This window comes from Poecilia formosa, unplaced genomic scaffold (genome assembly GCF_000485575.1).
Source record: "Poecilia formosa unplaced genomic scaffold, Poecilia_formosa-5.1.2 Scaffold239, whole genome shotgun sequence".
NCBI lineage: Eukaryota > Metazoa > Chordata > Actinopteri > Cyprinodontiformes > Poeciliidae > Poecilia > Poecilia formosa.
In genome coordinates, this window is record NW_006800178.1 from 397,844 (window position 1) to 416,233 (window position 18,390).

General features: G+C 42.3%; 1 protein-coding gene across 6 annotated transcripts in view; it reads left to right on the top strand.

Annotated features, from left to right (window-relative positions):
- Nucleotides 1-18,390, top strand: part of pikfyve (phosphoinositide kinase, FYVE finger containing) — a 29,708-nt gene that overhangs the window by 1,498 nt on the left and 9,820 nt on the right. For 2 of the 6 annotated variants that reach the window (XM_016680317.1, XM_016680314.1), the window contains exons 2-23: nucleotides 136-335; nucleotides 3,119-3,286; nucleotides 5,776-5,787; nucleotides 6,226-6,335; nucleotides 6,895-7,066; nucleotides 7,213-7,420; nucleotides 8,288-8,314; nucleotides 8,504-8,593; nucleotides 9,561-9,717; nucleotides 10,673-10,830; nucleotides 10,942-11,053; nucleotides 11,144-11,291; nucleotides 11,364-11,528; nucleotides 12,622-12,684; nucleotides 12,782-12,911; nucleotides 13,549-13,729; nucleotides 15,189-15,263; nucleotides 15,388-15,495; nucleotides 15,578-15,718; nucleotides 16,488-16,614; nucleotides 16,684-17,501; nucleotides 17,591-17,998. In XM_016680317.1, the coding sequence (XP_016535803.1) occupies nucleotides 152-335; nucleotides 3,119-3,286; nucleotides 5,776-5,787; nucleotides 6,226-6,335; nucleotides 6,895-7,066; nucleotides 7,213-7,420; nucleotides 8,288-8,314; nucleotides 8,504-8,593; nucleotides 9,561-9,717; nucleotides 10,673-10,830; nucleotides 10,942-11,053; nucleotides 11,144-11,291; nucleotides 11,364-11,528; nucleotides 12,622-12,684; nucleotides 12,782-12,911; nucleotides 13,549-13,729; nucleotides 15,189-15,263; nucleotides 15,388-15,495; nucleotides 15,578-15,718; nucleotides 16,488-16,614; nucleotides 16,684-17,501; nucleotides 17,591-17,998 (3,762 nt within the window). In that variant the 5' untranslated portion in view covers nucleotides 136-151. Of the gene's footprint in view, nucleotides 1-135; nucleotides 336-3,118; nucleotides 3,287-4,721; nucleotides 5,687-5,775; nucleotides 5,788-6,225; nucleotides 6,336-6,894; nucleotides 7,067-7,212; nucleotides 7,421-8,287; nucleotides 8,315-8,503; nucleotides 8,594-9,560; nucleotides 9,718-10,672; nucleotides 10,831-10,941; nucleotides 11,054-11,143; nucleotides 11,292-11,363; nucleotides 11,529-12,621; nucleotides 12,685-12,781; nucleotides 12,912-13,548; nucleotides 13,730-15,188; nucleotides 15,264-15,387; nucleotides 15,496-15,577; nucleotides 15,719-16,487; nucleotides 16,615-16,683; nucleotides 17,502-17,590; nucleotides 17,999-18,390 lie in introns of those variants that run through there. The other 4 variants (XM_016680316.1, XM_016680315.1, XM_016680318.1 and 1 more) reach the window with 4 other exon arrangements.

Consider the following 18,390-nt stretch of genomic DNA (forward strand, 5'->3'; position numbering starts at 1 on the left):
GGAAAAGTTGGGAATCTGATTTCAGTATTTTCCATGTCTTGATATATGTTGGAAAAATTCACATTTCTTTCCTGGTAGTGCAGAGCAAAAGTTTGAACTTCTTCACAACCGTGTCCCCGTGTGTTTCCTCTGCAGCCGGGATAGCAGCGTCATGGCTGCAGATGACAAATCCTCTTCATCTTCCTCGACGGAGTGGAACATCGAGCCGCCGGCCTCCTCTCCCACCAGCCCCTCACACCTGACCCACTTCAAACCGCTGACTCCGGAGCAGGATGAGCCTCCGCTCCGCTCCGCCTACAGCTCATTCGTCAACCTGTTTCGTTTCAGCAGTAAAGGTAGGGTTTGGTCCCAAAGCCGAAGCTCAGAAAGTGTTTTTTTTGGATTCGCTTTGCAGCTCTGTTAACTTTAGAAAATGCATACAGTCGATTTGGAGCTAAAAAGCAAAGTGCTCAATCTGCTGTGCAATGAACTGCAGAAACACGCCTGCTATGGCGTTCGAATGGGGCTGCAGACATATCCACACTTCAATAATGATACATCTGGACTCTTGGATGGAAAAGGGCAAACTGAACTTTTTTATCCACAAGGCCCTGGAATGTCTCTGCTCTACAGAATGCTGTTGCTACCAGTGCAGCTGTTCAGCATCATCAGCAGGAGGGTGTGAACAGAGAGGTGAAGACTCATGGATCATGGCCTTGTGACTAGGCCTTGAACGGGAGACTGCAACATTTACCATTTTTCCTCTCAGTCCAGTGTAATGTAACTTGTTTAGAGCCAGCGTCGGTTCATGGCCTTTTAAAAAAAGACGACTTATAAATATCTACTATCGCAAATGTGTTGTCCTTTGGACAGAATCACCATTTTATTTCTATTTTTGGGTTTTAAAAGATATAAAACATAAAACATTTGCAAAAAAAAGTCTAAAAAAACTCCAAATAGTTTCCAACTTATTGACAAGAATATTAGATCTACTAAATCCTACCGGTAAGATTAGTCTAATTTAGTTGTGGAAAATCATTAAAGAAAACTGAAAATGGCTAAATCTGCATTTTTGCCAAAGTTATTAAGAGCCGTGGCAGAAGGTCGTAAGGCTGACCCCTGGATCTGGGCTCAATGTTTCTTTGAATTATACAAAAATCTATAACATGATGCCTGAAATCAGAAAAATGTGTGATTGTGATAATGTTGTGGACATTTTCTATTATTATATTGACTGTAATTAACCTACATTTAGAAAAGAGGCAGCTTTATGTAAGAGAACACATTAAATAATGACGCCAGCCGTCTCGCTAAGCTTTAACATTTCAGCTCGTATTCAGTCTATCCAACTGTTTGAGTTTATCCTTAATATACATTTCAAAACTTTTGCATACTCTGTGTATGTAAATCACAGAGTATGTGATTTACATATGCAGTTTTTTTTTTTTTTCTGGCTCTTAATCCAGTCATGGACGAAGAGAGGGAATCACAGAACACACACGCACTCACACACTCACACCACTATGGTGCCGTTGCAGGCCAGTTAACCTAACATGCATATATTTAGGTTGTTGGAGGAAACCAGAGTTGCTGGTTAGGTGGAACCTTCTTGCTACAAGGGAACAGTTCTAACAACAACCGTTCACCATGGAAACGAGATAAAAGGGTTTGTGCTACTGGCAAACCTTTTGGTCGTTCATTTGTCATTCTCAGTGAGTCACAGCCAGGTTTCCTGTTGTTTAGTTCTGCTGCTGAGGCTTGCCCAGCACATGGTGGGCAAGCTTCTGCTTTTTGGCACAGTTGAATTAAATTAGTTGTTTACATTATTGACCGAAAGCCTAATTATTCTTGTTTAAATTTGGCTTCAAAAATGCTTTGCGTCTGAGACCATCGTCCTTTAAACCTCACAATGTGCTGTATTTGTTAAACGTGTTGATATAAATCTGAGTGATTTAAATGTTCTGTAAATTTTTTTTATGACATCACGTGTTGTAACGGACTCTTGGATATCATGTGAGTCGTTATGTGTCTTTGCATCTAAATTCAGGAGATCTGAACACCACATGACTTGTGTTTGTAGTCTGAGGTCTGCACCATGCTCAGTTTCTATGTGCTCCAAATCAGGACCAAACTTTCAGAAAACTGCAAAACATCTGAAAGACTGAGTTTATTTAAATCAAAGCTGGAAACCCACCTGCTTAGAGCTGCCTTTGATGATGGCGGTTGACACAATGTCATGTTTATTGTTTCACATTTGGTGACTGTATGATGTTGAACTGCCTTGTTGCTGAAAATATGATGTACAAATAAATTTGACTTGAGTTGGCATGGAAGCTCAGAGTGACTCCGCCCCCCCAAAAAACATCTAAACAATCATCAAGTCGTCATCAAGTCGTCATCAAGTCGTCATCAAGTCATCATGTCATCAAGTCGGCAACATGTAGACGCAAGATTTAGTTCTTGCCAGTTTTATTTGTTATGAATCAAACTACATTGGCCCTGACCTATCACTCTCTTTTACGGTTTAGTTTTTTGTTCAGAAAAATACAATTAAAAAGGAAAAATAAGAAAAACGGACTTATTCCTTTTAATATTTAGTTTTGTGTTTTAGTGCTGTTAATATTTTATTTCATATTGATGTTTTAAAATGAAAAAAATGGATGCCTGTCAGAGTCACTGAGGGAGAGAAAGGGGAGGAGTCTCATGTAAAACAAAGTTGTTCTTAACACAGTTTAATTGCTTCATCCATTATTCAGTCTCCATTATTATTTTGCAATTATTTCACAATTATGAATCAATATATAAATAAATATTTTTTATCATTGCCGATTTCCACAAATTTGCAACTATCCATCCATCAGTTATGCAGATTGATATTTGAAACCTGAAATATCTCTTTTTTTTTTTTAAAGAAAATGTTTGTTTTTAAATTTTACAACTTCGCCAAAGAATCACTTGGAACTCCAGGAATCTTTTAGTCTGAAATGTTTTTAAAAAGCGTAGGAACCCTGCAGGATGCAAACGGAAGGAAATTCTTCTTCTCACCTGGCCCACAAACGTGACTGTACATCAGGGTAGAACGCCTTTTCTCTGCCTGTCTTCTGTCTTTTGTGACGTTGTGTGTGTTGTCTGTGTGCAGAAGAGGGCCGTCCCGTGGTCACAGTTTCGGAGAAGGCGGACGTCCCACCCCCTCGGCGGCAGGCAGAGAGACGGAGCTTGTCCTCCAGTCCTTCCCACTCTGTGCACAACTCGAGGACACACCAGAAGCAGCATCCTGACATCCTCAGACGCACGTCTACTGTCTCTGGTAAAACACACACACATACAAATCAGAGATTAGGTTATTTTTTATTGGGGTTTTTTTTCTCCTGCAGCAGAAAAATGTTTCGAAAAGATTTTGTGAGTTCTTTTTCTTAACCCCACACATCTTTGGTTTCTGACATCAGAAAATGTGCAAGTTTGCCATTTGCTTTTGTAAATACTTTGCACTCTCCTGTATGGTAAATGGAAGAAAAACAAGAAATGTGATTGAATTTTTGTGTGTCACACTGTTATTGATTGGTTTAGCTGTTCTTTAAAGCCTTTATGCTGCTGACCTGGCGTTGTTGAGCTAATCAGAACCACTGATAACACTGTGCCTTTCTGTAGTCTTCTAGGCTTTGGTCAGTCCTGCTTTATAGATCCATCCCAAGAATATTTTTTTGCCTTATTGAAGATTTCTTTTTCATTCTTTATATACGCTTTTATAGAGAATGTTCATGTTAGTTGTTCAGGTTCCTGGTTTTTGTGTGAAGTTTTAAAATGCACCTTCAGAGTATATACACCTGATCATAGTTTTGATCAGGTATACCATTTCTAATTTTTAAACAATCAGTTGTTGGAAAAAAAGATGAGTGTTGACAGGTAAAAACTGGAAGAAAAAGTCAGTTTGACATTTAACGCACATTAATTTTAGTCTGTGGTTAATGTTAGCTGGGATGTTTGGACAGCAAGCAGGAAGACAGTGGCTAAAATGTCTGTTTTCTTTAGTCTTTCTCGGATCATAAGGGTTCTAATCTTAACTAAAGAGTATGATGCTAAAGTACAGTCTAAGAACATTCTGCTCAGGTCCCAAAGACGACAGAAACGTAGAGACTATGTCTACCAGAGTTTCAAAATAGGGGCAGAGAAAATAAAAAGTCCAAATGTTTCCGACCTCTAAACTGATGCATGCTAAAGAGCTCCAACTTGGCTTGAGTTCTGTACTTTGACCTGAAAATCTAAGTCAGGCCCCATGTATGATCTGGTGAAGCTGTGCTCCACTTCTACACCCGTTCTGTCAGCACACTCTATGAGGAAACCTTGGTGTGTCGCATCAGAAGCATGCATGAAGAATCCAAAAGGTTTCTTCATGCAGCCCAACAAGGCATGTTGGCAGCCTTGTTGGCAGCCCAACAAGGCATGTTGGCAGCCTTGTTGGCAGCCCAACAAGGCATGTTGGCAGCCTTGTTGGCAGCCCAACAAGGCATGTTGGGCTGCCTCAAAAACTGCAGCATTGAATCAGATCAGATTAGCAACTAATAAGTACTCTGATCTCTGATGTTGCACCAAGAAGTTGGCTGGTGACCTGCTTTGGCCGATTCTTTCCCCAGCTTCAATGCCAGATGACAACTTGTTTTATTTTCTGTCAGCGAACGCATCCTCCTGAGTGCTTCAAGGTTGGGACACTGTCGCTTTTCTGTATCAGTGGTGTGTTTGAAATGAATTCAGAGAACCTACCAGAGATGTAAGAAACTATTTAAAAGTTAAGGTTTTAATCACATGTTTGTCATTCAGACTGGCAGAGAGATAAAAAGCAAGTCAATTTATTTGGACAGCACATTTCAGCACCAAGGCAGTTCAAACTGCTTTACGTCACAAAAACATCAAACGATCATCAATTATGAAACAAACAATAAGCATTTTGTCAGATGCCATCATCAAAATGCTTGTTTTAACAACAGCAGACCTTTAATGTATTTTGGTGCTTTGCCATTCAGTGATGTATAAACTAACAGAAGAATTGTATGCATTGTTCTCTTCTTTCTCCTCATTGGTGTATGATGCTCTGACTCTTTCTGTGACGGCTAAGAAAGTATGTACTCCCTTCGGTGTCCCCTGTACCAGCTCAGGAAAAACCTGGGTGCAATTTGGAGGTGTGCGTGTGTTTGCAGGACATAGAATCCAGCCTTTTCCTACATAAACATCTTCTCTACCCTGTCAGAACTGACACACTGAGGTGATGTCTTTGTAGATGAGCTGATGACATGACAAACACACGTTGCATAGTGCTTGTATTGCCATTGCTCTTTCCATTTTAAAGATTTTTTTCCTTTTGCGACATGTTTCTAATTTCTCCGCTCCTTTCCATTTTCTTTTTCATCTCTAAATTGCTTTTGCAGTCTTCCTACTGCTTTTGCAAAGGCTCTTTCAACAATTTCCAGCTCCTGCTCCGTTGTGTCAAACACAAGTTGACTGTTGTATTTCTGTGCATGCGAGTCCTACCTGCTTCCTCTGTCATGGACCTGGAAGCTTGGAGAGGCCCACATAGAGACTGACCCTGCTGGCCGGTTGGCTGTTTGTGGCACTGAGCTGGAAGCTCAACAGTAGGAAAATATCAACAGCAGTTCAGAGATGAGCAATGACAGCATTGCACTGGATGAGAGCAACTAAAGCAGTATGAATGATGGTTATTTTGAAAAGTATTGAAAGATGGCGGTCCAGGTTGTAACATCTCATATCTTTTGTTTTTTTTTTTTTTTGTTTTTTTAATTGCAGTGGATTGGCCAGGTGAGGCTTTTCTGCACTGTGTGGATTTACTAAGATGCCTTTAGGTTGTGTGTGTGTTTGAGTGCATGGAGTGTGTCTGACATTTGCACTTACTACAAAGCTTTCTACTAGTGTGGTTTGTCTTAAAGTTTCTTTTTCTTAACATGGGAACTAATTGTATTGTTTTGATTTTTAAAGCTAACACTTTGACTCTACGTGCTTATCCAGTCTATGGAAACTCTTGCTTTTCATATTTTGTTTCCTTTTGTAATTTTTAGGAAAGCTCATCACCAGGTGTTAAAGTGCATTGTCAATTATTTTTTGCTCATCACTTACTGCATTGTGATTACAGATTAAATATATTCAAAATGTTGACAATGCACCAGCAAAGATCTTACTAATAATGAAAGCATTTCATTTTATTTGTCGATTTCTGAATAATTTCTTGCCTGATTCCAGATGGCAGCAGGAAGTCTGATGCATCTCTCAGCAGTCACGACCCTCGCACTGCTGTACAACTTCGCACCGCACTGAAGAGGCTGAAGGAGATCATGGAGGGAAAGAGCCAGGTACCGAATCCAACAGAACCGCTGACACTCGGGGTGTCCGCAAACATGGTTTCCTTTTTTCCTCACCTCCCTTTTGCTCTGAGATGACTTGAAGGAGATATATATAAACATTAACTTCTAATTTATGGAAGAAAGTTGTGGTTGTTACACTACTATCCATGGTAAAATATGTTCCCTCAACTTTCAGAGTTGGTGAATGAATCTATTTATAAAGCTCTTTCCACAGACATTGCAGTTCAATTCAAAAACATTGTATTTATCCCAAGAGGAATTTAATGTGGTCATAACTCATGCAATCAAAGCATCTTCAGAGAGTCATTGTGGATGTTGATGTGGTAGGCAGGAAGGATCTCCTGTAGCGGTCAGTCTTCCAATGTACCTGTATTTGGTCAGAGACATCTCTGTCAATATCTGTGCAGTAAAGACGATATTTCACCGTCACATGACGGAAGAGTTAGGTTTATCCTACCCTTAACTGTGATTAAGCGGATCACGAAAAGCAGAAATCGTTTTTAATGTGACAGAATTCTAAGCTACGCCTCATGTTGTTCACCTTCAGGACAGTGATCTGAAACAGTACTGGATGCCCGACAGCCAGTGTAAGGAATGCTACGACTGCAACGAGAAGTTCACCACCTTCCGCCGCAGACACCACTGCAGATTGTGTGGCCAGATCTTCTGCAGCCGCTGCTGTAACCAGGAGATCCCTGGAAAGTTCATGGGTTACACAGGTGAGCAACATCTTCGTCTTTCATCCATATTGCCTGACATGATTTGAACAATTTGATCTTTTTTAGATCAATAAATTGTTGTTAGTGCTTTTTCTCACGTCTTTGGTTATTTCATTTGAGCTTTTTTCCCCCCTCTCCCGGTGCAGGAGACCTGCGGGCTTGCACGTACTGTCGGAAGCTAGCGCTAAGCTACACTCACTCTGCAGACTCCAGCTCCATCGGCGAGGACCTGAGTGCCTTGTCGGACTCTCCCTGCTCTGTGTGCGTGCTGGAACCCAGCGAGCCTCGGACACCTGTGGGAGGACGCAAAGCCAGCCGGAACATCTTCCTCGAGGAAGACCTGACCTGGCAAAGGTGAACACACTCGGAAAACACGAGAAATCTGACACATTTCCAAAGAGTTCCAGTTGGACACTGATAAAAGCTCTTCATGAGTTCCTCACTCAGTCTAAACTTTGAGCTTCACACCTCATTTAGTGTTGGACAGGCTATGCTTAAAGGATTAATCTTGGTAAAATAGAATATTACTGAAAAGTTAATTTATTTCCATAGTTAAATGCAAAAAGTGAAACTAATATGATACAGATTTATAGCACATAAACTCAACTTTCAATAAAAAATGCTTTATACAGTTCTTGGACACTGTGCAACAAGCTTAGTTTAAAAATGTCTTTTTGTGACTTGTCTCCTTAAGGATGTTGTCAAGTCGGCCGTCTTTCCCATGATTGTGTAGGGAAAGCCATAACATTCTTGTGTTTATTGGTCTGGCGTAAGACCGTCGAGTTTTCTGAGAAACGTCCAGTTTTTTAAAGTTAATGTTAAAAAAAGTATTTGAAATGTATCTCTCTATGGTACATAATATACATTTTTCTATGTTGTTATTGAAATAAATGAGGTTTTGGAGAATATTCTACTTTAATTAGGTCAGTGTTTGGAGTGGGATGCAGCTGTTTATTGTTTGTGTCTGTCTCAGACTAGTGGTGAGAATAATCCTGCTACAGAGCTGGGTTCATGTCAGCCTGACTCAACCATAAAGAAAACATTTGAATTATGATAAAGCTCTGTAGCTAATCTTTTGGTGCTTTACGTAACATAATTAAAAAGGAATCCATTCTAACTCTACCTGTACTGCATGCTCTCCTTGACCCTCTTTTCTTCTCTTGCCGTTTTGCTTTCTGTCGACTTTCCCTGCTAACTTCCCTCTCTTTCTTGTTGACATAGAAAAACTCCTATTGGGATGAGAAAGAAGTGAGTCTTGTTGGTTTTTCTTCATTTTTTTCCCCCCCACATCGGCCTCAACATTCAGGGCTGATGCGCTCTAGCTCCTATAACTTTCCTCTTTGCTCAGATGTACAGCTTATAAATCTGATGTGACTTGTAAAACTGTCGTAAATAAAGCAGTTGAAAGGGAGAATAAACCACTCTGTCTGTCATTAGCATGATTCACCAGGAGCCTCAGAGCAGCGGCCTCGCCTCCAGACTCTCTACCCTGCCAGAGGATGTGGGGAAGTCACCAGCGAGGAAGAGGTCAGTCATTTGCTCCTTTGGGTTGTTTGTGGTTCTGCTAAAAGAAAACTTGTTTCTTTACATCAGGTCCTCATTTTCTGAACTTTAGCTCATTCCTCTGTTGCAAACGATATCCAGTGTTTTCAAAACAACCGACCTTATGAGCACTTCCTGACTAAATCGAGCCGTTTGCCTTGTGTTGTATAGTGTGTAGTGATGAGCTAAACAGTGCAGTGTGTAATTCAGAAGTTCCCAAATAACAGAAAATAGTCATTCCACCTGGATGGACTCCTTGACTTTCTTTGAATGCTGTTTCAGGAATTCCTGACGGTCCTGTCATTATTGTAGTCCAGAAGAAACGCTTCAATTTCTCCAAATGTGATTGGTTCATTTTGTATTGATACTGACTCAAAAGAGTATCTTTGAATATTTATTTTTTTTCTAATATCAATTACAACAAGATGTCAATTGTTTTGAGAACTGTACGTGCAGTCAACCTTCATTCGTCCAGACAGAGCACATGCAGGAAGTAACATGAAATGAAGAATTGCTATTAACAGGGCATTGCTGTGATATTTAAGTAGACATTCTGTATCAGCAGTGCATAGGTGTGTATTATGTTTTACAGTTGTTGGACTCATACTGCTGGTGACAACTTAGCTGGTGATCCACTTGCATAGACTACAGTATCAGTATCTGCTTCTGTCTGTTTTTCAGTTATTACCTTATAAATCTGTGCATTTTGAATTAAAATTTCATAAATTATTTGTGTTGTACCAGTTGATGCAGTTACTCAGGTATCTAACCAAGTTATCAGACTTGACGAGCATCGGCCCATTGTATTATCTTCCCTTTATGTACAGTACTCATGTCTGTAAAACAATTTCTTGGAGAGGAAATGACATCAGACATTCCAGTGATCAATAATGTTTGCTTTTTACCAACCTGTAGCTGGTGTTTTTATGAACTCGTTTTTTGTCGTTCTCAGGTCGGCGAGTGTGACCAACCTACCACTGGACCGGTCCGGATCCACCCTGGTTCCGGCCTACGACAGCTCGGTCAGTCCGCCCACCAGCCGGGCCATGGCCGGCACCAAGAGCGGCACCAAGCTTGACCACAGTGAGGAGGAGAGGAAGATCCTGCTGGTGTGTGATTTGGCCTAAACGTCTCTGTCATCCTGTTGTTTTAGCAGCTCATAGTGAAGTTCAGTGTCAAAATGAGAGAACTAACTGCATCTGAGGCTGCATATGGTCTCCACTGCGGGCCCATAGTCTGGACTTTTGGCCCTAGTATACTTTTCTGTCAGACTATTCACCCTGTGAGCCTTAAGGGGCTTTTCAAGGAAATCTTTCTCAGTTGAAATGAGAAGACCATGTGCTTAATGGGATAGTTTGGATTTTTTTTTTTTAAAGTGGGGTTATGTGGATGTGTTATGATCACTCAGTACCTTACCTAACCTAGATGACATCTAAACATCTTACATTTGTGTAAATCCTGGACTTTCAAATTATGTTAAAATGAAAAATGCAAACAGTTCATCTGAACCTTAGTTTATAGAATTTCCTGCTGCATTATTATCTCTTCAGATGGTCTCCCTGGCAACCCATACTTATGGCCAAATCATCACATCCTTCTGCATCACAGAAGGTTATTTTCGCAGACTGTGTTTGTTGTAAATAACTTGTGACTTCTGCATAAATAGATGCTCAGTTCAAAGGTTAAATTATTATGTTTAAAGTAATGCTCTGTTATGATGGAAAAATGTGTATTTGCCTTAATCCTATTCAGCCTCCATGATATGTCTTGATGATATATCAAGACATATCATCTATGTCTTGATAACTATACAAGACATAGATGAAGAAATGATCTACCTCGGGTAAGATACTGACGGCTCATAATCCCCTCCCATTGAAGACTTAATGGAGCTCACAGATGAGAACATGACCTCACTGGATGATGTCCTAGTTAAATAAGCTGGTGGTTTAAATCCCAAACAGTGTTCTGGCTGGGTTTAGGGGTACTGCTAAGGAACGGCATCAAATTATTCAAAACGTTTCCTCATGACGTCTGACATCACAGAAACTATGTTTGTTCCAGGACTCTTCCCAGCTCAAGGAGCTATGGAAGAAGATCTGCCACAACAACACAGGGATGGAGTTCCAGGACCACAGATACTGGCTGAGGACCTACCCCAACTGCATTGTGGGAAAGGAACTTGTTAACTGGCTCCTGAGGAATGGTACCATCTCCACCAGGTAGCATGTCGTTGAGCGTAGGAACGTTTAAGGCTTTCTGTCATCTCTCCAACTAATGTGAGAACAGAAACACTTAAACTGTAATATGTGTGTGTGTGTGTGTGTCTGCAGGGCCCAGGCTATTGCAATAGGCCAGGCATTAGTAGATGGTCGCTGGCTTGACTGTGTCACTCACCACGACCAGCTGTTCAGAGATGAGTACGCCCTTTATCGCCCCCTGCAGGTAGGAGCCCATTTCCTCGACACACAGGAATAGAAATGGCTGAAATGTTTTTTTCCTCCAGGATGCTTATCGTCTCTCCATCTGTACCAGAGCACAGAGTTCTCAGAAACGCCCTCTCCAGACAGCGACAGTATCAACTCCATCGAGGGACAGTCGGAGCCGTCCTGGTTCAAGGACATCAAGTTTGACGACAGCGACACAGAGCAGCTAACCTACGAGTCTGACTACACCGTGCCAAGTAGGCATGACACATGACAGTGTGGTGAGGCTTAGTGTGGTGGTGTGTGTATTAAAACCCGTCTGTGTCCAGATTCTGCCAGCCCCAGCAAGAGGACGTCGGTCAGCAGCTTCCATTCAGCGGTGGACAGCGACTCTGCCGCCTCCATCAACCTCAACATGGAGCAGAACAACGTGAATTTTCACATCAAGAAGCAGTCCAAGTACCCACATGTGCCACCTCCTGCAGACCAGAAAGGTAGGAAGATATGTTTAAAGATCTTCTACATGGATTCTGTAGATCAGTGGTGTCCAAATTGGGTCCTGGAGGGCCGGCGTCCTGCATGTTTTAGTTCTCTCCCTGGTTTAACATACCTGGATCCAATGATAGCTCATTAGAAGCCCAAACAAAAAAATGAAAAACCGAAAACGGTGGTAACAACAACAAGGAAAAAAACAAAAAAAGCAAGAAGCCCGCCCCCAAAAAAGGAACTTGGGCAACAACGCCGGAAAACCTCCTCAAATTTTTTTCAACGAACTAAAAACAAAATAAGGAACCTTTAAAAAAAAAGCAATTTTAACAAATTTGCCAAAACTCTCACTGTATTGTGACAGTCTGATATGAGAGAGATAATCTGTAAAAAGATTGGTCTGCTTCACCTCCTTCCTGAGCTGCTATTGCCTTCTGAAGAAATGCTCCGTTACTGGTTAAAAACAACCAATCAGAACCAGGAGGGGAGGGGCTTAGAGCTGTCAGTCAACTTTGTGTTTGTGATGCTAAATGTGCTAACGGCGGAAAAACAACTTAAGATTCCAGAAAAGATGTTAATTCACAGTCAGGGATAGCCATGCTAACTAGCCTTAGCATTCACGACAGGCTATGTTGTGGTGAACCAGCTGTAGCTTAGCAGAGAGCAAAGGGGAGGCTGTGAATGGCGTGTACATGATTGATAGTGCTAAGACCCTCCTCCTGGCTCTGATTGGTTGTTCCTGATGGAGCAGTGTATTTGTTCAGATGACAGCAGTACTGTAGGAGAAGGCAGGGGAGCCTGAACTTTTCATAGATTGTCTGTCTCGCATTATACTGACCCGGCATAGTGAGAGTTTCAACAAATAAGTCAGAATCATACTTTTTAGAAAGTTGCATACTGTCTAAAACGTTGCTGAATATAGTATAACTTTTCTAGTCGAGAATGTGTTGGGAGAAATTTTTTTTCCCCACCATCGTTTTCCTGCTTTCCCTCTAGCGCAGCACACTGATGCTTTGCATATAGTGCATACTCACTTTTTATTTTTTGAAATGATCCCTAATGCATTCAGTTCCATTAATTTTGTTGTGCACACTCTTCCAGCCGAGTTTCTCATTTCGGAGGACGGAGGGCAGAACATCATCATCAGTGATGCCTTCATCAAAGGTAGGAACTCGGCACTTCCTCATGCCGCAGTCACGTTGTGTCACCTGAGCGGCTCCACAGAACTCTTCCTCTTTCTGAGCTGCTGTCTTTGTCGCAGAGTCTCTGTTCAACCGTCGCGTGGAGGAGAAGGCCAAAGAAATGCTGTTCACGCCGCTGGGCTGGCACCACAGCTCTCTGGATCAGCTCAGAGAGGAGAACGGGGAGAAGATGGCCATGGAGAGGCTGCTGTGAGTGGAGAGCCGTGTGTGTCTGTGGCTCATGATTGCTGTGAGAAGCTGAGATTCAAATCAGGGCTTCTTGTGCATTTGGTCCTGAAGGTGCTCATGTGGTCTGTAAAATCAAGAAGACAGTATATTTAAGTAGATTGTGCTTTTATGAACAGTCCACATACTAGCACTAGTTGCGTAAAAAGTGACTCAGAACAGATTGGTTTGCTCTTTTTAAACACTCATGACTTGTAGGCTGTAGCAAATAAACTAGATTCATTGTCTTGATGGATGGATTTACTTCAAATAACCTTTTATGGTGTTTGAAAAAATGTTTTCTATTTGCAGGTAGATCACATCCATGAATATTTTCCAGGCACATAGTGCTATTTCATAACACAGAGTTAAGCAATATCAGATATGACTTAAAGGAAAATTTTAATTGCGATTTAACACTTTGAAATTGGGCCTGTGTCTCTTTATAAACTCCTGCTCTTTCTGAAACTCTGCCTTCGGGAATTCATTACAACATGACACACTGTTCTTGGATGTGTTTCTGGCTGTTCTTGTAGTCAATGCTGTTCTCTGAAAATGATCAGTTTTTTGCTTTTCCTTCATGGATGTAGTGACTGACAAATAATCTGCCTGATCTGTTCAGCTCTGCCAACCACAGCCACATGATGGCGCTGCTGCAGCAGCTTCTCTACAGCGAGTCTCTGTCTCTGTCCTGGAGGGACATCATCGTTCCCGTGGTTCGGCAGGTGGTCCAGACGGTCCGGCCCGACGTTCGCAACTGTGACGACGACATGGACATCCGGCAGTTTGTGCACATCAAGAAGGTCAGACGAGTTTGGGAAGAGTGAGTTTGGACAGTCTGTCAGTTGTTTTCCAAAGCTCCCAGTGGTTCACTGGGATTAGCTGAGAAGTTTGAACTGAGTGAGCTCTCATGACGCTCAGGTCTTCTAGTTTCAGTTTTTAAAGTAAGTAAAAACATATGATGGAGTCACATCTTGGAGCAGAGAACCAGAATGGTAAATTCAAGACCTGATTTACCATCCTGGAAAATCAGATTTAGCTGAATGGTGAATCAGTATCCTGTTTTCAGGATGTGCTTCCTGAAAACAGTTTGAAAGGAAACTGAAGACATGTTTAATTTAATTTAGCTTTTACCTAAATTTGTATATACACAAGTTTATGATTCAAAATTTATTTAGTTTTTATGTTTAACAGTGTTTATAAATGAGGAATTTATTGAATATTTTTCCATGAACATTTTCATTTGAGCCGTTTTATCCTCTTATTACAACCATAAGATATAGTTATCTAACTAGTATTGCTAATACATATATATAATACTCTGATTTTGTTTTTAATGATGTAAAGCACTTTGAAATGCCTTGCTGCTGAAATGTGCTATACAAATAAAATTTGATTGATTTTTAATTTATTCATGAATAATTTCTAATTTTTATTCATTTTTATATTTCATTTAGATTTAGAAGTATTCACACTACATTTGTTTAATTTTGTTTTGAATAGTATTTGTATGTATCTGATAGTTTATTTATTTATGATGTTTTGTGTATACAGTTGAAACCAGAAGTTTACATACACCAAATAAAGACACACCTTTTTTTCTGTCTTTCTCTCTCTCTCTCTGTCTTTCTCTCTCTCTCTCTGTCTTTCTCTCTCTCTCTGTCTTTCTCTCTCTATCTCTGTCTTTCTCTCTCTCTGTCTCTCTCTCTCTCTCTCTCTGAAACTTTTCTTTTTAGGTCGGGTAGAATTACCAAAATTATTTCTGTTTGCTAAATGACAGAAAACTTAGCGAGAACAATTTTGGGGATTGTTTCACAACTTCCTTTAAATACATAATTTCTGTCTCTTTAAATAACAAGGGAAAACCCAGATGATGATGTCACAACTCTGGCTAGTTCTGATAGGTGAGCTTAGACATTTAAGTCTTCAGACTGTTCTTAATAGATTCACTTCAGACAGTAAGAAACACAGGGGTTTCTCTTTTGATTCAGTATATGTAAACTTCTGGTTTCGTCTGCACATGGTGTAGAAATTCCTTTAGTTTAATGCTCCTGTGTTGATGTTCAACAGGTGTAATTTCTTTTGGTGCATTTGGCCATGTTTGTTAGGGGTTTCATCCATGTGGCACGGTGGGGCACTGGTCTTTTTTTTTTTTTTTAATCCTGTAAATCACTTTGTGTTGCACACCGTTGTATGAAAGGGACCATTAAAATAAAGGTGAAATGATTGGTTGAATAAATCTCACCTATCTTTGTGGTTCAGATTCCTGGAGGCAGGAAGTTTGACTCCAAGATGGTAAACGGCTTCCTGTGCACCAAGAACATCGCCCACAAAAAGGTAAAGGCATTTTCTGTGTGGCTAAAGTTTCCACTGTTGAACATTTTGCACCAGCACAAATGCAGGAAAAGGGTTCTGGTGGTCAAAGTGCTGTTATTAAAGTGTAATTCTCACCTGTAATCAGATGAACTCCTCTATCAAGAACCCCAAGATTCTGCTGTTGAAGTGCTCCATCGAGTACCTGTACAGAGAAGAAACCAAGTTCACCTGCATCGAGCCCATCGTGCTCCAGGTGAGGCGGTTACTCTGACACGAAGACACACGGGTCACGCCTCTGCTCTGAAACTCTGGTGTTATTGCCACCTCTGCTACAGGAACGGGAGTTCCTGAAAAACTACGTTCAGCGGATTGTAGACGTCCGCCCCAACCTGGTGTTGGTGGAGAAGACGGTGTCGCGTATCGCTCAAGACATGCTGCTGGAGCACGGCATCACGCTGGTCGTCAACGTCAAATCGGTCAGTGGGACATGTCCCAGCCATCCGGTGGTTAACGTCCTCTGCAGAAGCACAGAAGATGAAGAAGTCCTGTGATCAGTGTAGTTCTAACCTGACTGCTACTGCTGAGTGTGGGAACATCTGCTGGTTAATTTTTAAAAGATAGTTGAAGTTCAGCTCAGCACTTCTCTCCGCAGTAGAGGATGGTTGTGTACAGTGCAGGCTTCATAGCGTCAAACCGATGCATTACATGCATCACAGACAAACGTCCAGACACTCTGGATGACGCAAAGTGTAAAACAAATGGCTGTCTGTGCTTATTCCAGATTATAATCTTGAACAAAATGTCATTATCCTCAAAATGGTACATTAACAAACTGGCCCAGATTTTCTTAATCTTAGTGATCACCTTATACTTGAATGTGAAACCAATTTTATCTACCTGTACCAAGGTCTGAAAGAGAGAGGGCTTAGTGATGGGGCTGATAGACCCGCCCACCAGATCCTGTCTGCATATGCACAGTTAACTATTGTCACCCCACTGTTACCTTAGCAACAACAAATAGTATTGACCAAAATAAGAATCGGTAGGTCAGGCTTTTTAAAGATCGGGGATTGGCCAGAAAACTGCAGTGGTTACAGCCTGAATGCTCAACATAAAAAGCCGTTTCTTTTTTCTAACTACAGTGAAATATAATGGCAATGAATGTTTTGGACAAAAGGACTATCCCAGTTTGTTCTTGATGGGTTCATTAATAGGGAGTGATAACTTTTTCTTTCTCCATGGTAGCAAGTCTTGGACCGAGTGAGTCACATGACCCAGGGGGACCTGGTGATGTCCATGGACCAGCTCCTCACCAAACCTCGCCTGGGAACCTGCCACAAGTTCTACATGCAGCCCTTCTCCCTGCCCAACAGTAAGACCCTCTGTCAGCCGCCGCCGCCATCTGTCAGACATGTAGTCATTCCTCTCTGTCCGTTTCCAGACGAGTCAAAGACTCTGATGTTCTTCGACGGCTGCCCGCCTCACCTGGGATGCTCCATCAAGCTGCGCGGCGCTTCAGAGTACGAGCTGGCCAGGGTGAAAGACATCATTATGCTGATGGTGTGCGTTGCCTACCACTCTCAGCTAGAGATCTCCTTCCTCATGGACGAGTTCGCCATGCCGCCCAGCCTACCCCAGAGTGGCTCCTTCCCGTGCCTCCTGGAGGGCTCTGCTGCCGATGAGGAGATGGACGGAGACAGCATGGAGAAAACGGCAGTGAGCGATAACTCTACGTTGGGGGAACAATCCGAAGAAGCAACTTTTCTAGAGTCTTCAACTAAAACTGAAGATGTGGATATTCTCAGAGTCATACAAAACCCCCAGCCGGTTCTGTTCTCCGTCCAAGAGGAGGCTGGAAACTCTGAGACCAGGACATCATCCCCATGCTCCAGTCCTGTGCCGCCTCCTCTATCCATTGGTCCTCAGTTCCTTGTTGAGGAGGAGCAGGGAATCGGCTCGGACACTCTGGTCGGCACCTCTGAGGGGGAGACAGTGGGAGAACTTGGTTTGGAGGATGAGGAGCGCTCAGACACCCCCACCCCTAAGCTATTCCGAGACCCCTTGCAGGATGACACAGGGATGTTCATCGCCGAACACGTGGACTCCTCCGACGACCGCCTCAAGTCCATCTCTGCTGTGTTTAAGCACGAGCTGAAGGACATCATCCTGTGCATTTCCCCCTTCATCACTTTCAAAGAGCCATTCCTCCTCACACCGGGGGGCATGCACTGCCCCAGCAGGGACTACTTCCCTGAAGAGGTACTGCTGTCTTGACTCAAAGCTCAGGATTGAAACTGAAGCTTCTCTAGTTTGTTGTTACCCTTTGTATGTGTTCGTCTCTCCTCTAGGTCTACCTGTCTCCTCTCCTCAACAAGGACCTGAAGGAGCTGGACGGACGCAGGAAACGCCAGCTGCTCAAAGACTCGGCTCCATCCTCCGTGGCCAGCGGACAGACCTACGGCACCGCCCAGCCCAGACCCGCCGACGTCCTGCCCTGTCACAGCCTCACCACCGCCCGCATCGTGGACCACCTGAGCAGCAGCCAGGACCTGGCCAGAATGTTGGCCGACTACAGAGCAAAAGGCGGCCGGATCCGGCAGAAAGAAGCAAGCGACATGTTTGGCTCTGCTGGTCCTGCTGCTGCCGGCGGCAGCAGCCAGAACCGGGCACCAGACTTCCCGGTCAAGGCGCTCGGGAAGGCCGACAGCGAGGAGGAGAAAACGGGCAAACAGAACGACGTGAACTGGACCCCAAAGGTACAGTTTGTGGATAAAACACTCCAGTTCCTTTAACCTGCTGAAAATCCTGATTTCCTGAATTACATCTGGACTGTCTTCAGCTAGTCTGGACAAATCTGTAAAATTACTGTTTAGGCCTAGATAGGTAAAGGAAAACCTGAGAATGGAAAACATGAGATTTTCCAGAATCTGTTCGTTTTTTTGCATTTTCCACTGCTCAAAACTAGAGCTGGACGACATGGCTGTAAAACATCTCACGATTTAAAAGTTTCATATCAGTCAATAGATAATTATTAATTAGTTTTTAGTTTTTAATATCCTAAATACTACCAAACTGGTGATGTGACATTTCCTGTTTTATCCACCGTTTCCTTTTAGGCTGTTTGACTCTTTTTCATCTTTCACTCCAC